The sequence below is a fragment of the Bos grunniens genome, chromosome 6 (genome assembly GCF_055505025.1).
Source record: "Bos grunniens cultivar Pamir isolate PY7600 chromosome 6, Bosgru_T2T1.0, whole genome shotgun sequence".
NCBI lineage: Eukaryota > Metazoa > Chordata > Mammalia > Artiodactyla > Bovidae > Bos > Bos grunniens.
This window is the reverse complement of record NC_141170.1, coordinates 6,423,951-6,446,350: the sequence shown is the minus strand read 5'-3', so window position 1 is coordinate 6,446,350 and position 22,400 is coordinate 6,423,951. Positions and strand designations below refer to the sequence as shown.

The 22,400-nt window shown below is 44.5% G+C and overlaps 1 protein-coding gene across 31 annotated transcripts in view; it reads right to left on the bottom strand.

The window, feature by feature from the left end:
• The window catches only part of PROM1 (prominin 1), a 148,326-nt gene that overhangs the window by 56,296 nt on the left and 69,630 nt on the right, over positions 1-22,400 (bottom strand). For 26 of the 31 annotated variants that reach the window (XM_086404720.1, XM_086404726.1, XM_086404731.1 and 23 more), the window contains 2 exons: positions 17,945-18,000; positions 6,751-6,956 (listed from right to left, as the gene is read on the bottom strand). In XM_086404720.1, the coding sequence (XP_086260846.1) occupies positions 6,751-6,956; positions 17,945-18,000 (262 nt within the window). Of the gene's footprint in view, positions 1-6,750; positions 6,957-7,998; positions 8,144-17,944; positions 18,001-22,400 lie in introns of those variants that run through there. The other 5 variants (XM_086404737.1, XM_086404738.1, XM_086404740.1 and 2 more) reach the window with 2 other exon arrangements.

Below are 22,400 nucleotides of genomic sequence, written 5' to 3'. Positions count from 1 at the left end.
TTCCACTCCAGAATACTGGAGTGGGCTGCCATTTCCTTCTCCAAGAGCAACAACGGCTATTATTAATAAATGATGTATTCATGCAAAATAAAGCCAAACAGCCCAAAACAGCAACTTTGGAGTAATGTCAACAGAAGGAAAAAAAAAGTTGTGTTACAGTAATATTCCTGAAGCTTTTCTTGCCACACCAAATTTCCACCCCTCTATGTGCTAAGTCAGGATCACCACCTGATACCCCTGCCCACCAGAGGACTTCACAAAGGGAGGCCCTTGCTCTTCCCCATCACGTCCAAGTTCTCTGTCATTCATCATTCTCCAGGCCCATCTTTCATATAAGTCAAAGCGCACTCGGGAAACAAGCAGCAAGCTCAAGTCCAGGCTGGATGATCTGTAACACCCAGCCTCCCACTCAGTCAGTTCAGTCGCTCAGTCGTGTCCGAGTCTTTGCCACCCCATGGACTGCAGCATGCCAGGCCTCCCTGTCCATCACCAACTCCCGGAGCTTGCTCAAACTCATGTCCATCGAGTCAGTGACACCATCCAACCATCTCACCCTCTGTCACCCCCTTCTCCTCCTGCCCTCAATCTTTGCCAGCATCAGGGTCTTTTCCGGTGAGTCAGTTCTTCCCATAAGTATTGGCCAAAGTATTGGTATTTCAGCTTCAGCATCAGTTCTTCCAATGAATATTCAGGACTGATTTCCTTTAGGATGGACTGCTTTGAACCTTTCATTTTATGGTTACAAACCCACAGTTTTGTTGTTAACTTTCCCTGAATCCCCTGGATAGGAGAATGCCTTGCCTTGAACTCCCAGAAGGCTCACCCTGAAGTTCTGACAGGTTTTTCTCACTTCATACTCTCTTTTGCCTTATTTTCACCTGTGCTGAACTGCCCTAAAAAGAGGTGGGAACTGCTTCTTGGTCAACCTTGGGTAACACAGGGTCTTGCGTCCAAGGTGGGTGCAGATGGATTTAAGGACTGGGCTTTGTTTCATCTGGTCCATTTAGAAGCTTAGCCATAGGTGCAGAATGTCCCAGGCAGAAACTATCCCTTTACTGAATAAATGCCTTCACTCCAAACATAAATCAGGAAACACAGCATTGCAATAAAACAGCTGACTTTCAATCCGACATATTTAAAGGCACATTTCTGTTACTCAGTTATGAATCTAATTAAGATGAAAGCCATGGATCATTTTTCAAAAACTGTACTAAACAGAATTCTGGAATAGAATTCAGCCAACTTTCAAAGCTGATTTTCATATTCACTGCAAATTTTATATTTAAGTTAAAGATGGCAAATTCAAATGCCTATGCAGGCAGGCAGAAAGCATGAAGGGCAAAGTGTATGGGCTGGACTAGGGGAACTGGGAGATCAGAGGTGGTGATGGCAGAGATTCTCTGTGCCTCTAGTAAGTGTTCCCCTGATGGTAGAAGACCAGACTTGCCAGATCTTCCAATTATTCACAAAAATCTGCAATCTAAATAAAATTTCCTATTTAAAAAAAATTTCCCATTTTTAAATACTACCAGCAAATCAAAGAAAAAAAAAATCTGAATACTACACAAACCAATTGTATAACTCTTATTCAAACAGAAATAGAGAATTAAGAGGGCTTCCCTGGTAGCTCAGCTGGTAAAGAATCCGCCTGCAAAGTGGGAGACCCCAGTTCGATTCCTAGGTCAGGAAGATCCCCTGGAGAAGGGATAGGCTACCCACTCCTGTATTCTTGGGCTTCCCTGATGGCTCAGATAGTAAAGAATCCGCCTGCAATGCAGGAGATCCGGGTTTGATCCCAGGGTTGGGAAGATCCCCTGGAGAATAGAATGGCAATCCACTCCAGTATTCTTGCCTGGGGAATTAAATTCCATGGACAGATGAGCCTGGCATCTACAATCCATGGGGTCGCAGAGTCAGACATGACTGAATGACTAACAGTGTCACCTTCAGTCAACTCTTAGGATATGATAATGAATGAATGAATTCAATAAAATGACAGCCAATAAAATAACGGGAATAAAATTTCAATCAAATGATAGACAAATGACTAATAGTTCTCTGGCACTGACCCAAAAAGAGATTTTAAGCTATAGAAAACACATACTTTTAGTTTGTACAACAAATCTCTTGAAGTTTTTAGCAGAAGATGGGCATTTATTTTATGATATATTAGCATGACACTTTCTATATTTTACATGGATGGACTACTTTTCTCTCATATACACTTAAAAGTAAATGTTTAAAAGTTTTTAGAGTTTCTAAACCTTTAAGACGGGTAGCAATTTTTTTTCTACCAATTCCTACTGACAGTGAAGTTCACCAATAAGAGCCAAATAAATGCTTTAAGTCTGTGACTGACCTCTTACTTTTTTAAAGATAACTTTTCAATTTCAGTTTCAATCTTAAACAAATAGCCTCTCATTAAAAAGTCTCGTGATTTTCCAGGCATGCTAGCTCGATTTCTTTTCTAGAAGCTTGTGGCCTCCAAACCCGGAAATTGACATCATATCCTAAGACCAACAACAAAAATTCACTTTGAAAACAGCCACCTTCCTGAAAATGACTGGGATTCAGTTTTCACCACAGTAACTGGCAAAAGCTGACTGGTATACTCAGCAACAACCGTACGCTGGAGAAGTAAAGGCACAGCTGTCCTTTTTGTTGTTGCTTATAACCTTTTTGAAATTCTGAAAAATTCAGTGATGATAAATGCAAAGGAAAAAAAGGAGAGAAAACCTGTTTTTTTCTGGAGCAAGACACATCTGCTTAAAGAGTCCACCGTGAGACGCGGCGATGTAATCTACTGCTGATGGTCAAACAGATTTACGTAAACATACATCAGTGTCTGCGGAATTCGAACATTCCACAGCCGCCTTGGGAAAAGCTCAGAAGGAGAAACAGCATGACCACATACATTCCACGTATACCAGGGGATCTTTCTCCTTGATACCTATGCCTTTCTCAATTAGAAAGAAAAGATTTTAAAATTTTTTGCAAAATAGGATATATATTAAAAAAACCCAAGACATTTAAAAACCAACTTCTTTTTGAATGTAACACTTAGTATAGAACCACAAAATGGGACCGAACCTGATAAAAGGCAAGTGGACTGCTCTGGGCTTCTGAAAGGACTTTAAAAAAAAAAATCACATACAAAGATTAAATACCAGTGGTATTCAATCTCCACCGAGGTCTTTGGAAGCATATGCTAACACCTCTTTTTCTTTCTCCTTCTGCCTCATGATTTTGTGGACACTCCTTCTTCTCTTATTTTATCTCCTCTTCTGATTTTGTGGACCTAGTTTCTCCTCGTTTTTATCTAGTCATAGTTTGGATATTTCTGTTTTCCTCTGGTTTTTAATCTTCTTGGCTAGTTTTGATTACTTGCAAACATTTAAAACAACTCATGATGTTGAAGAAACTTGCAACCAAGTAGGTGTTCTAAAAGGAGGACTTAAAAATCACTATTTAAATTTTAAAATTCAAAGTAAAGAAGTTTAAGCTTCTAGTCTGAATTTAAAGTATACAAAACAATCTCAATACTCATCTTATTTTGACCTATTTGTAATTTGTATATAAATTCAATGTATTATGTGAAATAAATTAGTTTAAAATTTGTCACAGCCTCAAAGAGCGGGTCCACTCTGGTTTAACTATATTGAATTTAAAATTATGATATTCAATTATAAGTTTTACTTGAGTGGGGAAAATATCTTCACTGAATGTATAGCAGATTATAGAATCACAGAAGTATTTTTTAAAATGATTTTCTAAACTAAAATACACTCAAGAAAAAAAAAAAAAAACTCATCTAAATGTGTTTGATGAGTCTGAGTTCTCAAGAATAAAAAAATTTATGTAGCATTCATTTTATATAAAATGAAAGCCAAGCTTATTGCTGCACTGAAGCTTTAACATTTATATGTCTTTACAATACATGTATCTATATGAAGTGAAACTATTAGGTAACCGTGCTAACAAGAAGCCCCAAGGACAAGTATTTTCCAAAGACACTTTGTCACCTGAACCTCATCTTTGATGTCCAGGGGTGTGCAGAGAGGAAGAGATAGCACAGTTCAAGACTCTGGATGAATGAAGGATGTAAGTTTCAGGCTTCAAGGAAATGCACAGGGTCTGACTTGTCTTGGGCTGTAACTGACATTCCTCTGGTAGCTACTCCCCTAGCTTTTGGGTCTGCACATTCCTGAAAATACTTCAAACACAAAGCAGAGAGACTGGGGACATCTGGAATTACCATCACCCCAACCTTAGGCTGCCTTTCAGAATTCAGTGTGCAGAAGCAGTCAGATTCAAATTACAAACCAAGAGGCAGAGGCACAGACACACAGGGAAACAGGAAAGAGAGAAACAGAGAGGAACCCACAACCCTCCTTGCAGACAAAACGCACACACAAACTCCCTGCTTGTCAACCAGGGTGCATGAAATTAGCTGGGGAACTTTAGTTCCCCAAATAGTACCTCTCTCCGTGCCTCCACTTATGGCCACACTTTAAGAACTTTTCTTCTTTTGTTTGCAGCCAGAACTTTGGAACTTTAAATTGTTCTATTTAATGTCTGTTTTCTGCTTAAATTGCCCAATATCAGTTCTTTAGCAAAACCTGAAAAATCTTTCTCCTGGCTATCGAGCAACTGTGACGCTTGCAGACACATCCAGGAGGATGGGACTCGCCACTCCTCACTGTCTCTGGGACTCCCTGAAACTCAGCATCACTCATGTCATAGGCACTATTTCTGGATATGACACGCTTGTTGAATGGATGAGGGAATGTGGCTGCTGCTGCTGCTGCTAAGTCGCTTCAGTCGTGTCTGACTCGGTGCGACCCCATAGATGGCAGCCCACCAGGCTCCCCAATCCCTGGGATCCTCCAGGCAAGAGTACTGGAGTGGGTTGCCATTGCCTTCTCCAGAGAGAATGTGGAAAGATGCCTAAATATCACCACCAGGGTGCCAAGATCATGAAGCACACTCCTCTTGGAGGGATCTGATTTGGGCTCAAGAAACCCCATGGACAGAGGGGCCTGGAGGTCTACAATCCATGGGGTCACAAAAGAGTCGGACACAAATTAGCTACTACACAACAATTGTCCTCATCTTAAAAGCAGTGTCCTTAGGATCCGTCAGTCCACTGAAAATTTCTGGCAGCAGCAGGGGCTGCCATAGAAACAACCTAAATTATGAAGTGTGCTCCAGGCTTCAAGAGAGGGTTCCATATTATTTCCAAAAGGAAGAACACAGACAGAACCAGAAATATGCACATTCTATAACTGGGTAATGCATCACTAGGGTATGGGCACCCGCCTCCAGATTACCATGCAAAACACTGAAGGAAATGTTTAGAGAACATGGTACACTATAGGAGCTACATTTTTTTTTAGTTTATTGAATTTTATTTTATTTTTTTGGCCACACTGCATGCACAGCATGTGGGATCTTAAGTTCCCTGACCAGGGATCGAACCCACAACCCCTTCATTGCAAGCACAGAGTCTTAACCACTGGACTACCAGAGAAGTCCCTGAAGGAGCTAGATTTCTAGATTTATGTATGTGTTATTTATTTTTAACTCAGTAATAGTCTCGATGCTATGTTTTATTAAACTGGGGTATAGTTGTTTCACCATGTCGTGTTAGTTTCTGCCATACAATGAAGTGAATCAGCCATGTGTATACACGTCTCCCCTCCCTCCTGGCCCTCTTTCCCACCCCCACATGCATCCTAATGCTCTCGGCCGTCACAGAGCACCGAGCTGGGCTCTCTGTGCTGTCCAGCAGGTCTCCACTCTCTGTTTTACACGTGGCAGTGCACATACGCCAATCTCAACCTCCCAGTGCATCCCAAGCCCAGCCCCATGTCCACACACTCATTCCCTACTCTGAGTCACAGTTTTGGAGATCATTCTCTCAAGAAGCTGTGACTGCAAGTGTAATTATCGTTTTCAGTGGGGAAAGAGGTATAGTGAACAGATTTCTTTCTCACAATGAGAATCTACATTGAACAAACTTTAAAAAAAAAAAAAGGCAGGGTTCCAGCATAATTGTAAAAATCAAGAAAACTGGTTATATGATTAGGAAGCTCATTCCATCCAACAATATTCTAATCTCCCAATTCAAGGACGCTACCCATCTGGAGGGCACAGGGTGTTATACTCAATATTTTAAATGATGTTTAAAAGAAAAGAACCTGAAAAGGAATATATATATGTATATATATATATATGTACACACACACACATATATATACATATAACTGAATCATGTGCTATACATCTGAAAGTAACATACTGTAAATCAACTGATCTTCAATTTAAAAAAAAACAAAACTAACTTTTTTTAAAAAGATCCCTTGGGACATAAAGATAAGCTAGTAAATGCTTGCTCTGCCGTCCCGCATGGCCCCTGTCTTGAGAGAGCTACTTAAGAGGAAGGAAGTGCTGTCCTGGAAGGCGAATGCTTTCTGCAGGCCCAGAATTTATTCAGATGTCTTCAAAATGAAAAAAGTACCACGAGGTTGGCTTATCACCTAAACTACAGCACCCCAATGACAGTGCCAACTTCTGTTTATAGTGATGCACGGGACAAACATCTTTTTTCTCTCTTTTCTGTTTTTTTGCGTTTTTTTTTTTCTGTTTCTGTATTCTCTTGTTGTTTCAAGCTCATGTGCTTAACAGTTAAACACAAGTATTGTTCATCAGCCTCAGAGCCACTCAGCTCTTGTCCAAGGTTCTACTTGCCTTATGAACACACAGATCACCAGGAGGGAGACTGTAAAGTATTTCTTGAGGAAGGGACCGCTTTTCTTCTGTCGCTGGTGCATTTCTCCACCACACTTGTTACAGCAACGACACAGACAAAAGAAAAAGCCCACTAGAGGCATCAGAATAACAAACAGCAATCCCAGGGCAGCACAGATAATAATCCCGATCTCATAGTAGATAATCTGCAAGTCAAACAAAAGAAACAGCACATACTGTGACACCAATTACACAGAGAACATTCCACAGTGAACACATTTCATGCTTTTTAACCTATTTGCCATCATGGGTTAAACCTTCAGGGGGGTGTGTGTGTGTCCATTTTGAAGATCCTTCCTGAAACAAAGGATACACAGATTTGAGTTGTCAGAATACGGGATCAAGCAGTTGCCACCTTCTTTCAGTCAGTCAGTTCAGTCACTCGGTCGTGTCCGACTCTTTGCCACCCCATGGACTGCAGCACGCCAGGCTTCCTTGTCCATCACCAATTCCCGGAGTTTACTCAAACTCATGTCCATTGAGTTGGTGATGCCATCCAACCATCTCATCCTCTGTCGGTTCCCTTCTCCTCCTGCCTTCAATCTTTCTTAGCATCAGGGTCTTTTCCAGTGAGTCAGTTCTGGGAAAGACCTTTCAACTTCCAGGAAAATATCCAAATGCAAAGTCAAGTTGCAAATGGTTTAATTTCAACCCCAAAGAATTGGATATGACTGAGAGATTAACATTTCCACTTTCACTTTCAAAGGTACTTTGTTTGTTTTTAAATGGCATGATAAATTTTGCTAGAACTCCTTGCATAATGAATAAGCCCCGGTGGCTCAGCAGTAAAGAATCTGCCTGCAATGCAGGAGATGCAGGAGACACTGCTTCAGTCCCTGGGAGGGAAGGTCAATCCCCTGGAGGAGGAAATGACAACCCACTCCAGTATTCTTGTTGAGAAAAGTCCCATGGACAAGCAGGCCTGGCAAGGCTACTGCCATGGGATCGCAAAGAGCCAGACACAACTGAGCGACTAAACACACACATACCAAGGGTGTTTTTCACCAGAAAGACAGAGCCAGCAGTAGTTATTCAGGATTCACAGTAGTTTGGATAGGATCAATTGATGACAAATCCAGCATTATAGAAGAATCTGGAATATTCCTAAATTTAGGGGGGAAAAGCTCAGTCTTTCCAAATCAAACATGTTAGTTTCCTCACCCAGGTTCCGGGAATAAAAATACATACCTTGTAAGGTCGTCGTGAACATTGTAGAGCATATACAGTTAGCGATAAGGCGCCAAGGAGGGTACCTGCCACGAGCAGACGCTCCATAAGTGCCCATTTCAGGCCAGTGGGACGGGGCTCGGCAGCCTTTATCTCACATGTCCCTGGGTTCCTAATGGGCCCAATTTCTAGACACAATCACATGACCAAAACCTGTTTTCATAAGCACGACTGGCTTTATTCCAGCTAAGTAAAAATTAACGCACCAGGAGGATAACACTCATTCTCGTTGCAGTCCTCCAATCCTCAAGCTACTCGTACCTACATAAAGGAAGACATTGTGAAAGAATGCAGAAAAGCTACAGGTTGGTGGTTTGCAACTCCTGGAGCAGCTAGAGAGCAAGACATTCTGAAGCCAAGCAGAGCAAAGGAAAACGAAACCCAAGTCTTGTTCCTATGAGCAAATGTGATGTCCCTGTGAGACAGCACTGACGTTGGGAGTCTGAGAACCTGCTCTGAATCCCAGCAGAGGTGGCTTTTAATTCTCTAAAGCAGGAAATGTTACATTAGGATTAACGTCATCAGCAGATTGAGAGGGACAGATAATTAAATGAGCTAATGTGTAAACAACTAGCAAAGGGCCCAGCACACAGCAAATGTTCAATCAATATTAGCTAACTCTGTGGGCAAATACTTATTATGAGCATTAAACTAGGTGTATATGGCACTTGAATATTATCTAATTCCATATAATTAGATATCCTTTATTCTATAAGGTTAAAAGGATAAAAAGGAAAAACAGTGCATTTTTGATGCATTCATCAAACATACTCCTTACAATAAGCCAGATACTAGGGCCATGAAGAGTCATTACTTGCTGGTATATAACCCTCCCTTGAGGACTCATATCACTGGCCAACTGAAAAACCAGCTCTAGACACACCAACTCTTACTTATTCTGCTATCATTTCTCAGCAAGTATTCTAAATTATAACTATTTTAAAAAATTGTTACTACTTCTAAAGGAATTTAAAATCCTTTCTGAATTCTAGGAGACAGAGAACCCCAAATCCAGGAAAGGTATACTGAAATGTTTTAGATGCGCTATCTTTAGTTCCAGATAAGAACTTTATATTTTCTATATAAGCTTTCCAATGAAGTGAAGTGAAGCGAAAGTTGCTCAGTGGTATCCTACTCTTTGTGACCCCATGGACTGTAGCCCACCAGGCTCCTCTGTCTTTGGGATTCCCCAGGGAAGAATACTGGAGTGGGTAGTCATTCTCTTCTCCAGGGAATCTTCCTAACCCAGGAATTGAACCCGGCACTGTAGGCGGATTCTTTACCGTCTGAGTCACCAGGAAGGACTAAATACTGGGTCGAACAGTATCTGGAACAAGATATGTCATTTCCAGAGTTCACGTCTAGACTGAAGTCTGGCCGAGATCTGGCAAGGACCTAAATATTGTCCTGATATACCAAGATTTCTGGAGGGCTTTGTGGGTTGCATTGAAAAGAAGATGAAGATTTTAGGCTTGCCAAGATGGTTTGTTATTTCCTGGACTACTGGAGCTGAAAGAGAAGATGCAGGCAATGGCAGAAACAAAAAGGAAACAAAAACCATCACAGGGAGAGGACAGGGAACTGGGAGTTTTGGCAAAAGCATCACAGCGGGCTTTACACAGAGCAACGTGAAACAGCAAGCGAGGGCGTTACCTTCAGAGTCAAGACTACGTTTTCTGGCTGAGGAAGGCAGAGCCATCGCAGAGTTTGTGCAAGCACAGGCAGCATGCATCAAGAAAACAGAAAACGTTACTGGAGTGATTAACCGCCACTGAGAATATTAACATCCCGCACAGAGAGAATCAAGAGAGAGAAAGACATATCAAGGAGCATTTATGAGAGAAACAGTGTTTCAGAGAGAGTCAAGTTCTAGGGCTCCCACTTGAATTTACACCTGGGTTTCTTGCAAGGCTCTTCATCAGCGTGCTGATCAGTTATGGACCCGGGAATGAGAGGGAAAGTTACAAACGCGTAACATACTGACCTCAGGGTCCCCACAAAACCAAGTCTGGGGCTGCCCAAACCCCAGAACCCAAGGCTCCACCTTCCAGGTATCCTTTTGCTTAGCAGCAGTCCGTGGGGTGCCGCCATGTTTAATTCAAACTGCCCCACGTGGTCCCATCTTGCTTACTCCTGGCTTCCTGCCCCCTTCTTCTGGGCCACTCGAGTCCCTAGAAAGCACCGTGCTCTCTCTCCCTTCCTCACTTTGAGCTCCCCGCTGCTTGAACATTATTCCCATCACTCTTCTCCTGAGGAAACTCAAGTCTGAGTGTGGATGTTGCTTCCTCCAGGAAGTCTATACTGATAACCACATCTGGGTTGGCAGTACATTCTTCCTTCCTGCTGCCATGGGGTCCTACAACCGTCCTTTCACAGCCTTTCCTTCATATGGAGTGACAGCTCCCACATGACCTGCAGCTCCAGGAGGGCGAGGACCGTGACCATCACACTCACCGTCTCTCCCAGGTGCTCAGTCTGGGACCTGTCTTACGAGAGGTGCCAGATCACAATCAGACAAGCTGATGGAGAGAAGAGAGAAGGAGCCACATTGCCTAAGACCAACAATCCCTAAACAGTGGTCCAAAGATCGGGGATTGTCAGCGACAGTCAAGGACCGATCCATGGCAAAGTAATGAGCTTCCCATGATGAGAAATTTGCTTAAGTTATGAGACTGTCCCATGTTTTTTTAAAAAAAGAGGGACGTGATTTGTGCATGAAGGGGGGACAGAGTCATTTTTACACTTTTGCAAACACGGAGGCTGGGTTTCAAACGTCACAAACCCATCTGGATTGATGAGCTGACATTTACAAAGTCACGAGTCAATATCCCAGGACTGGTAGCTCTGGCCAGGTCAGGACTGAAGCCTCAGCAATCAGTCCCAAGCCCTGCACCTGACCCCAGAGGAAGCGCCAAGACAAGTTCAGTTCGGTCGCTCAGTCGTGTCCAACTCTTTGAGACCCCATGGGCTGCAGCACGCCAGGCTTCCCTGTCCCTCACCAACTCCCAGAGCTTGCTGAAACTCATCATTGAGTTGATGACACCATCCAACCATCTCATCCAAGACAGGGAAGCGTAGTAACTGAGGATGGAAAGAATGAGGAGGATCCAGCCCAGCTGAGTCTAGAGGATCATCAACCAAGAGGCTGGAGTGGAGCTGAACCATGGCCACACAAAAACCATTTCAGGAAGTCGTTGCAAGGAAACTCAAAGTCCTGCTGACAGTGCTGCTCAGAATATAAAAGATGGCAGGTGGGAGGGGGCAGGGGGCTGGGAGAACTTCCTCTGAAAAGTTTTAGAGGTGTGAGTGACACTTATAGGTCATCGGTGGGAGGTAATCCTAAGTCACTACCTAAATGATCCAATACCGTGCATTCCTTGAAGATAGGAACCTTGTCCTTTAATTGAGCAGGCATCACTCTGACAAGCTAGGCTGAGAGGTTCTCCCTGCAGAAACCCCAAGTAAGCAGTGAGACAGTGATGTTCCTCTGTTTCCCTTGTTTACAGTCAGCCAGCAGGTGGAGAGTCTGTGGAGGGGCTGGCCCACACCCGTTGGTCCCCAGGGGAAATGTATCCTTCCATAACAAGGTTGCTTTGCATAGCTCATTTTGCATCACAAGCACAGGGCTTGGCTCACACCCTGTGTGCTGAAAGCTCAAGACGGAATGGATAAATGTATGTAATGGCGACCTAAACACCTCTGCATTACTTTACTAGCGTGTGAGATGAGTGCAATTGCGCAGTAGTTTGAGCATTCTTTGCCATTGCCTTTCTTTGGGATTGGAATGAAAACTGACCTTTTCCAGTCCTGTGGCCACTGCTGAGTTTTCCAAGTTTGCTGGCATATTGAGTGCAGCACTTTCACAGCATCATCTTTCAGGATTTGAAATAGCTCAACTGGAATTCCATCACCTCCTCTAGCTTTGTTCGTAGTGATGCTTTCTAAGGCCCGCTTGACTTCACATTCCAGGATGTCTGGCTCTAGGTCAGTGATCACACGATCATGATTATCTAGGTCATGAAGATCTTTTTCGTACAGTTCTTCTGTGTATTCTTGCCACCTCTTCTTAATATCTTCTGCTTCTGTTAGGTCCATACCATTTCTGTCTTTTATCGAGACCATCTTTGCATGAAATGTTCCCTTGGTATCTCTAATTTTCTTGAAGAGATCTCTAGTCTTTCCCATTTTGTTGTTTTCCTCTATTTCTTTGCATTGATCACTGAGGAAGGCTTTCTTATCTCTTCTTGCCATTCTTTGGAACTCTGCATTCAGATGCTTATATCTTTCCTTTTCTCCTTTGCTTTTCACTTCTCTTCAAAGACCAAATTGCCAACATCCGCTGGATCATGGAAAAAGCAAGAGAGTTCCAGAAAAACATCTATTTCTGCTTTATTGACTATGCCAAAGCCTTTGACTGTGTGGATCACAATAAACTGTGGAAAATTCTGAAAGAGATGGGAATACCAGACCACCTGACCTGCCTCTTGAGAAATTTGTATGCAGGTCAGGAAGCAACAGTTAGAAATGGACATGGAACAACAGACTGGTTAAAAATAGGAAAAGGAGTATGTCAAGGCCGAATGTTGTCACCCTGCTTATTTAACTTCTATGCAGAGTACATCATGAGAAATGCTGGCCTGGAGGAAGCACAAGCTGGAATCAAGATTGCCGGGAGAAATATCAATAACCTCAGATATGGACATGACACCACCCTGATGGCAGAAAGTGAAGAGGAACTAAAAAGCCTCTTGATGAAGGTGAAAGAGGAGAGTGACAAAGTTGGCTTAAAGCTCAACATTCAGAAAACGAAGATCATGGCATCTGGTCCCATCACTTCATGGGAAATAGATGGGGAAACAGTGGAAACAGTGTCAGACTTTATTTTGGGGGGCTCCAAAATCACTGCTGATGGTGACTGCAGCCATGAAATTAAAAGACACTTACTCCTTGGAAGCAAAGTTATGACCAACCTAGATAGCATATTCAAAAGCAGAGACATTACTTTGCCAACAAAGGTCCGTCTAGTCAAGGCTATGGTTTTTCCAGTGGTCATGTATGGATGTGAGAGTTGGACTGTGAAGAAAGCTGAGCACAGAAGAATTGATGCTTTCAAACTGTGGTGTTGGAGAAGACTCTTGAGAGTCCCTTGGACTGCAAAGAGATCCAACCCAGTCCATTCTGAAGGAGATCAGCCCTGGGATTTCTTTGGAAGGAATGATGCTGAAGCTGAAACTCCAGTACTTTGGCCACCTGATGGGAAGAGTTGACTCATTGGAAAAGACTCTGATGCTGGGAGGGATTGTGGGCAGGAGGAGAAGGCGATGACAGAGAATGAGATGGCTGGATGGCATCACTGACTCGATGGAGGTGAGTCTGAGTGAACTCCGGGAGTTGGTGATGGACAGGGAGGCCTGGCGTGCTGCAATTCATGGGGTCGCAAAGAGTTGGACACGACTGAGCAACTGAACTGAACTGAAACACCTCTGCTGTGGGTAGTGTGAACATTAAGACTTACTATTTGCAAAGCACGTTCTCGGGTGCCTGCCATGGAGCCTGTACTACGCAAGTGCTAGCAAATGAGGGTTATTCAATGGGAGCGAGTTTCAAAAGGGAGAGGATTTATGTATACCTATGGCTGATTCATGTTGAGGTTTGACAGAAAACAGCAAAATTCTGTAAAGCAATTATTCTTCAATAAAAATAAATTAAAAAAAAAGAATAAAAACCCAAACACATGTTAAAAAAAAAAGAGAGGGTTATTCAAGTTGTTTCTCGGATTTCTATAGCTTCATCTGTGTGGTCCTCAGGTTTCCTCACGGCTCCATAACGCCAAATTCTCTTCCGATCCAGGCCTTCCACTTGTGCCTGACCGCTTCTTGCCTGGGGAATTACACACAGTAATCTTTCATGGTTTCACAGGTAAAAGGCGCAGCTCAGGGGCGCTCACCCTCCGTGCTCACAGCTCATGATACTCGAATGGAAGCCGCTGCTCCCGATGAGTCACCTCAGGAGGACAGCGTGCTGACCTGGCGTGAGCCTCACTTTTGTTGATGTGCTCAGAGTTAGTCTGGCCTGGCTACAGACCCCAGTGTCGCCATCCAGTCTTTGGGTGACCTCAGTTCCCTAGACTCTCTGAGTGCAGGATTGTCTTGGACAGGTGTTGTGAGGATTAGACACAATTTAAAAAAACAAAAACAAAAACTGCTAATCCAGTGCTTGGAACATGGCAGACAAGAAATGATGACTCTCATTATCACAAAGTGGAAGGTGACAGTTCATGATTCAAGAAGCAGTGAAGGGACTTCTTGGCAGTCCAGTGGCTAAGACTTGACCTCTCAATGCAGGAGAAGCAGGTTCCATTCCTAGTCGGGAATCTAGGACCCAACATCCCTCACAGCCAAAAAACCAGTACAGAAACAGCAGAAGTAATGGTGTTCAACAATCGTGTAACAAATTCAGTACAGACTGTCCACATTAAAAAAAAAAAAATCTTAAAAATAAAAGAAGCAGAGGAGAAGCTTTGTGCTTCGAGCCAGGTTTGCAAATGGAAGCAGAGCTTTATTTCTCATGGACTCTCACAGCTTTATTTTTCATTGCCCCTTTGCCTTTAAGTCTCAGCTTACACGCCAGTGCCACTCTGGAGGCTTTCTTGATTTCCCCAAGTGCCAGTACACTTTCCATCCTCAGCACGTTAACAGCCTTGGATCTGAACTTCTCATGGCATGTGTATCCCTCTCCATCTTGCCTTGCAGGCATCTACTGCACCAGTCGGCTAGGGCTGCTATAACCAAATACCAGGGCTGGGTGGCTTGAAGAATAGAAATTTATTTTCTCATAGTTCTGGAGGCTGGAAAGTCAAAGGTCAAGGTGTGGTCTGGGTTAGTTTCTTTTAATGCCTCTCTCCTTGGCTTGCAGATGGCCATCTTCTTCCTGTCTCCACATAGTCCTTTCTCTTTCTGTGTCCTAATCTCTTCTTAGAAGGAGACCAGTCAGACTAGATTAACACCCACCTGAATGACCCCATTTTGACGTAATCACCCTTTTAAAGACCTTACCTCTAAATACAATCCCATTCTGAGCCACAGGGGATTAGCACTTCAGCATATGAGTTTTGGACACAATTCAGCTCACAGTGTCCAAGCATACACAAGTCTAACCCCACGACCTCCTTCTCACCAACTGCAAATTCTTGGAGTAAAGACATAACTTTCACATGCGTGTCCTCCTATTATGCGTTGCTTCTAGCATGCACTCTGAAAATACTCATTAAGTGAATGCATTAAACAAAGGGAGAAAAAGTGTTTTAAAAAATCTCCGGAGGAGAACGAGACCACAGATTATAAAGCACTACTTTGCACGTTCAGCTGACGTGGAAGAATGAGGCAGTTCCATGGGAAGGAGTCATATTTCCATCCAGAGTCAAGGCTGCCCCTTGGAACAAAAGGTCTACACCTATTGACAGCTGCCAACTTCCCAAGGGATGAAGTTCACTGAAAGAGCCCCTGTCCGGAGACCACCAACTCAGCAGCCCTGGCTACTGTGGGCTCACCAGGAGATGAAATGAGCTCAGGACATGGACAGCTGAAGAACTCCCAAGGGCCTTTCAGCTGGACAGAGGGTACCTGTGTGACTGTGCAGGTTACACCCGGTGGGCATGGCCAGTATAGAGGATGCTGTGGAGTCCACCCAAGTCCCGGGACCTTAGCCATGTCCGTGTGCCTCCCCAGACATCTTACTACTGGTACCTGTGCTCGAAGGCATCTTCTAAAACCATGTAAGCTCAGAGTGCTGAGGGATTAATACTGCCCCTGCCCCAAATAGCCCTGAAGGTGCCTCTTCAGTCTCTCAGTGCATAGAGCGCTCAGCCCCCGCACCTTCTGGTGGGCTAATTCCCACGCTGCTGTGTCTACAGGGTCCAGTGCAGCTGCTCTACGGGACGGAGCTCTGTCTCCCCCTGTGGTGGGTGGTGGAATGACACACCCTCTGTAGGCTGCCCTCCTTCCTGTTTCACCTCCCACTCCCCAGCCAGGGTTCCCGGAAGTTCCCAAATAAGAGACTCGCCCGAAAGTCCTTGACTCAGGCCCTGCTTCAAGAAAGCATTTACCTGACTAAGGCCAATCAGAAAACTCCCCTCCCAAGGTGCCCTGGCTTCCTGGGTGTCTTTGTTTAACCAAATCCTTCTCCTTGGATAACTGGAAAACGTGACCCAGTTCACGCCTAGGGCAGGAGTCCGTTCATTCATGTGGGCCCAGTTCTGTCTCCTTTCTCCACCCCAGCTCCACCCCAGCGGTGTTTATCCATTTGGAAAGACACCTGAGGTGGAGAGGAAATCAGGAACGAAGGGGCCCCTAAGTCTACAGGAACTCCAGGTCTAATATCAAGCCAACCACAGAGGACTCCCAGGGATGGTGGCAGCCAATGCCAGCTCACACTCAACAGGCCGCTCAGAGTCACCTCGGGGTCCAAGGCCCTAGGCCCCCCAGGCCTGGCCCAGAGGAAGCTCGGCCTCTCATCCCCTCCCGTACCTCTGCAGGGCTAACTGGCATTCCGGCCGGGCTGCTAGTGGCATGCAAATTTTTAACATAAATATGAAAGCAACAGTCATTTTATTCTGCCCAGGGAGGCAGGCAGACACAGGGCATCATGTCTGGAAGATATAAACGAAGCCAGTGGAAACTGAAGAATAAAGATGCTTTCCGAGGTATTAGAGCAGGCTGGGGGCACCAGGGAGTAAATGGCTCATTTTCTTTTATACACGTAAATGCCCATGAAATGAGGCTTTCCTCTTGGCTTTTACATTCAGTTTTGTCTTGACTGTCACTTTACTGCAAATTGAGAATATGCAGCCATTGTTCCCACTGTCAGGCAAGAAGGGTTCACTGCCCTCCTGGTACAGGGCCCTCACACCCACCGGGGACACTTTCATTCACATCTGTTGTGCTGGCCATTAAATAAATAAAAGTCCTGCTGGTCCCTTTGATTGTTGTCTTGACAACCACCTTCATACCAGGAAAGGTTGGAATGGGCAGCTGACCCTGCAGGACTAATAGCTTGACAAACAGATTCAACTAATCTTTATTATCCTAACATTTACAGCAACAAACATTTGTCTGTTTGTTTTACTGGCAAATTGCATTCATCATAAGCCAGAATCGAAAGAACACATTTGTCTCTTGAAGGAAGTTAATCTCGTGGGTGCAAACGAGGTAAATTCGCAGCACCCTAACCCCAACCCTAACCTTGGAGCTAACTAGAGACATGAAGGGGCCTGGGTATTTTCTGACAACACTGGCCACTCACCTGAGCAGGGCCTTCAAGGCCCTGCCCTGCCCTGGCCCCAGCTCACCTGGCCTTCCTCTCCCCTCACCCACCAGCTCCACCTATGGGCTTCCTCCTTTCACATCCCATCCTCCCCTCACTGGTCCCCAGAGCCTGAACCACTCGCAAAGCCACCTCCCCACCCGCTCGAGCCCTGCTCATCTTCTTTACCAGAGTCACCTCCTCGTGGAAGCACTCTGGTCAGAATTCACTCTTTTTCCTCTACATGTGTGCATGCGGTTGTTACAAGTGTGCATCCCCGCTTCTAGGGATGTTCAAACCACTTCATTTGTTAGAGATCTCCTCCCTTGGCTTAAAAAAAAAAAACAGTATAAGACTTCATTTAAGGAACTTCTAGATTTTCAATAAAATACAGCTTAAAAGGTGAATATTTCTCTAAATGCCACCTTTGAAATTTCTGCTGTAGTTCAAATGGGATTTATAAGGTGTTTCAATATTCCATAAAACTTCTAAGTCAAAATATTAGCTGAATTCACAGATAACTGGTTATTTAAAGATTAACTTTCAAGTCAGCCAATATTTTACTCACATCCATTTTTTGATAACAGATACATCAATCCAAAATTACCTTATCATACTCCTTTGAGAGGTCAAACTTCTTCTGTATAATCTTTCTTAAAATATCTGGGGGGGAAAAAAGCCACAAAACAATAGCAAGATTACTTTTTCAGTAAAAATACAAAAAGCCTATTTAGAAAATATGTGCTCAAATTATTGAACTGTGACATAGTATACTTTTATTTCTCTTTCTTCATGTAGGTAAATAGTTGAGCTAATGAGGCTCTAATCAGTCAAAGAATGGAGGGCAGATACTTTTGACCTAAAGTTTTGCCAGTTGGCAGAACTGGAGTGTTGCCATTTTGAAGAGTTTTCAGCTTTTCACAAGACACCTTCATATTTACCAGCAAACTACATACACCTACTTAATACTGATAAAATGTTACATTGAAATTGCTAATACTTTTTTGTCAATAAATCAAGTTTAATTATTTCTTTTTAAATTTCCAATGCAGCCACACCCATATGTTGACTCTGGTTGCTCAGTCATACAAACTGCAAAAGCCAAGCAACAGAAACCATATGGTCCTCAAAGCCTTAAATCTTTACTACCTTGCCCTTCACAAAACAAGTCTGCCAACCCGTCTATATGAACACGTTGACAGGACACTGAATTGCAAGGTTTAAAGTTTTAATGTGACTGTTGTGCTTAATTTTTGCCAGTTAATTTATGTAATCCAAATTGGATTGACAGCAACCAGCCTCAGGAAAGAATGAAGATCTAAACTGTAAATGTGATTTTTTGTTTTTAGTTGGAAAATACATTAACAGTTGCACACAGGTTAGTGACATCAGATTTCCTTAGTGAACTGTGACTCCATTTATCCCTAATGCTTTTTGTCCCATAGCCCATGGAACTGCGAATTCTTATTTGGAAACACAGATGTAATTTAGTCTCTAATAATTCCACATTTACATGATATTTTACAAATGAAAGGAATTTACAATTAACCTAATCCAAGAGCTCTTTTATTAAGATTTTTTTTTTTTGATGTGGACCATTTTTAGTCTTTACTGAATTTGTTACAATATTGCTTCTGTTTTTATGTTGTGGTTTTTTGGCCCCAAGGCATGTTGGACCTTAGCTCCCTGACCAGGGATCAAACCCACACCCCCTGCATTGGAAGGTGAAGTCTCAACCATTGAACCTCCAGGGAAGTCCCCTACTAAGAACTCTCAACATGAGCTGTCCCTCCCCATCTCCAAGCAGTGCATGAAAATCCAGAAACACTAAGCAAAGTTGGATTTTTCTGGGCATGATCATTTGGGGTATTTAAAAATTCTCATGTAGGTCTGGAGCTACGTCGTATCCTAATCCACCTGCCAATGCAGGAGAAGTGGGTTTGATCCCTCAGTTGGGAAGATTCCCTAGAGGAGGAAATGGCAACCCACTCCAGCACTCCAGGATTCTTGCCTGGAAAATTCCATGGACACAGAAGCCTGGCGGGCTACAGTGCGTGGGGTCACAAAAAGTCGGACACGACTGAGTGACTGAGCACACACAATGCACTGATAGGGAGGGTGACTTGTCTAAAATCTGTGACCCCAGCCCAGGTCTTCCTTCCTCTGGTGGGGGTCCATCCCACACTGCCCATTGTCTCCTGCCCCAGGAGTGAGCGTCCGGGACGTTCTGGGTCCTGCACAATCGCTTCCAAAGTGCACTCCTAGGGAGGCAAAGGAAACCCCAGGGTAAACCCTGTTTTAAATCAAAGATGTTCAGATGTACAGGCCAGGAAACAAAGCAAGTCACATCCCCCCAGGACGTGTGAGGGGTTTCCTTCTGGAAAACCGCTTCCCAACTGCACGGAGCAGACAGGCACATGGAGCAGACACGTGATGCAGGAACAGGGATTTTCAAGCTGGCAGGTGCCCTGGGAACCCTGGAGTTTCTCCAAGGTCCCACAGGGGCAACCCGGGGCCAGAAGGTCACAGGTATCCTCTGGCCTTGAACCAATCCCTTTGCTTCATCTGCACAGAGGTAACAAGAGTTGCTCAGGTGGAGCCCTCACCGTGCTGTGCTGGCCAAAAACCCATCTCAAGACTGTGAAGCAGAGACATCTCTGTTCCCATGGTTTAACGCAGCACCGTGTTACAGAAACACACCAAGAGCCATGTAAGTAATTTTGGATTTCTGAGTAGCTCCATTTAAAAAGGTAATTAATTTAAAATTAATTTTAGGGACTTCCCAGGCAAGCCAGTGGTTAAGACTCCACACATCCAATGCAGGGGCTAAGGTTCAATCCCTGTTCGGGGAACTAAGATCTCACATGCCTTGCAGTCCAGCCCTCCAAAAAGTTTCTACCATGTCAAGGCTATACAAACATTAAAAAAATTTTTTTAAGATTAACTTTAATATTTTACTTACTTCAAATATATGCAAAACAGTATCACTTCAATGTTGTTGCTATTCAGTTGCTGAGTTGTGTCCGACTCTTTGAGACCCTATGGACTGCAGCACGCCAGGCTTCCCTGTACTTCACCATCTCCCTGAGTTTGCTCACACTCATGTCCACTGAGTTGGTGATGCCATCCAACCATCTCATTCTCTGTCACTCCCTTCTCTTCTGGCCCTCAATCTTTCCCAGCATCAGGGTCTTTTCAATATGGTATCAATATAAATATGAATCTGGAGGGGCTTTCCAGCTGTTTCAGAGGTAAAGAACCTGCCTGCCAATGCAGGAGACCCAGATTTGATCCCTGGGTCAGGAAGACACCCCTGGAGGAGGAAATAGCAACCCACTCCAATATTCTTGCTCAGAAAATTCCATGGACAGAGGAAAATGGTGGGTTACAGTCCATGGGGTTGCAAAAGAGTTGGACATGACTGAGTGACTGAGCACACACACAAATATGAATGAGCTCTTTTACAGTCTTATTTTCATACTAAGAGTTCAGAAGCTAGTGTGGATCCCTTCAGTTCAGTTCAGTCGCTCAGTCGTGTCTGACTCTTTGCGACCCCATGGACTGCAGCACGCCAGGCTTCCTTGTCCATCACCAACTCCTGGAGTTCACTCAAACTCGTGTCCATTGAGTCGCTAATGCCAACCAACCATCTCATCCTCTGTCATCCCCTTCTCCTCCTGTCTTCAATCTTTCCCAGCATCTAGTCTGATGAGTGATCAGGTCAAATGAGTCAGTTCTTCGCATCAGGTGACCAATGTATTGGAGCTTCAGCTTCAGCATCAGTCCTTCCAATGAACACTCAGCACTGATCTCCTTTGATGGACTGGTTGGATCTCCTTGCAGTCCAAGGGACTCTCAGTTGTCCTTGGATCCTTTCAGTGCATCGCAATTCAGACAAGCTACAGTTCAAGTGCTTTGTGGCCACATGTGGTAAGGGACTTCTGCCCTAAACAGCACAGGCCCAGAGGTGGTGTGTCCCCCTGCTTACATTCACCCTAGGGTTCACCCTCTCCCCCCAAAGTCCCAAGGCCTCTATCCACTTCCTTATCCTCCCCTCCTTCCCAGCGTCCCTTGCCACAAGCACACAGAATGAGCACCCTTCACGCTCAGGACCACAATATCCATGCTTCCCTCGGCTTCCCTGTGTGTCTCTAATTAAGTGGCTCTTCATCAGGGTAAGCGAACACGAGAAATGCCTGCGCAACACGATGCAAGCCTCTTTCCTTGACAAGTCAGGGACCGACCTTCTGCAGCTCACACCTCCTCCAGGAGCCCAGAGGTTTCCAGGCAAGGAAACTCTATCTCTGAACTAATAGCTTCACTGCTGGTGAGAACTCTGAATCCACTATTGTCCATCTCAAAAAGCATGTGCAAGAACTGGGGTCCCACCTCTCCCCCCCACCAACCCACGGTGGTCGCCAAGCATCACACTCGCTCTAATGCACCCGTCCTTTTTGTCTTTGTCTTTCCTGACCAGCCCGTGACAGGCTTCTGGTGGAAACAACCTCAAGCCTTCGGATCACCTGAGTCCTCACACGGGAGGAGGTCATGGGGAGCATGGAGAGCACATGACCACAGGCTGGCCTGCCAGCTGGACCCAGGCACTCAGAGGCTCCCTCGTCTCTGCTTGCTGCGTCCTTTCTGCCCACCCAGTCCACACGAGGAGCCAGATTCAAAGACGCGGCCTGCAGAGAGTAATGTGAGCTGAGACCATCTGAATTGTGTACACCACAGAACCCAGTCAACCCCCACATTAACTTGGAAGATTCAGGTTGGGGGGGTGGTGTGCAGAGCTCTACTCATCTTGCAGCCCCTCAAGACAGGCCTCGAAAGTAAGTTTTCCTCCTTCTTAAACCTGCTACTGAGCCATGGGGGCGGGGGGGTGGGGGGCTCTACCTCTTAAGCCTCTCCTTGCTCTCAAGTTTCAGATTTCACCTGGGTCCCCCTCCCCCATGCTACAAGGCTGTGAACCAACCCAGCAACAAGTTCCAGGGCTCCAGAACCATCTGTGGTGTGGATGCCATCCAAACACAATACTCTTTCACCAGAAAGAGAGTTGCTTC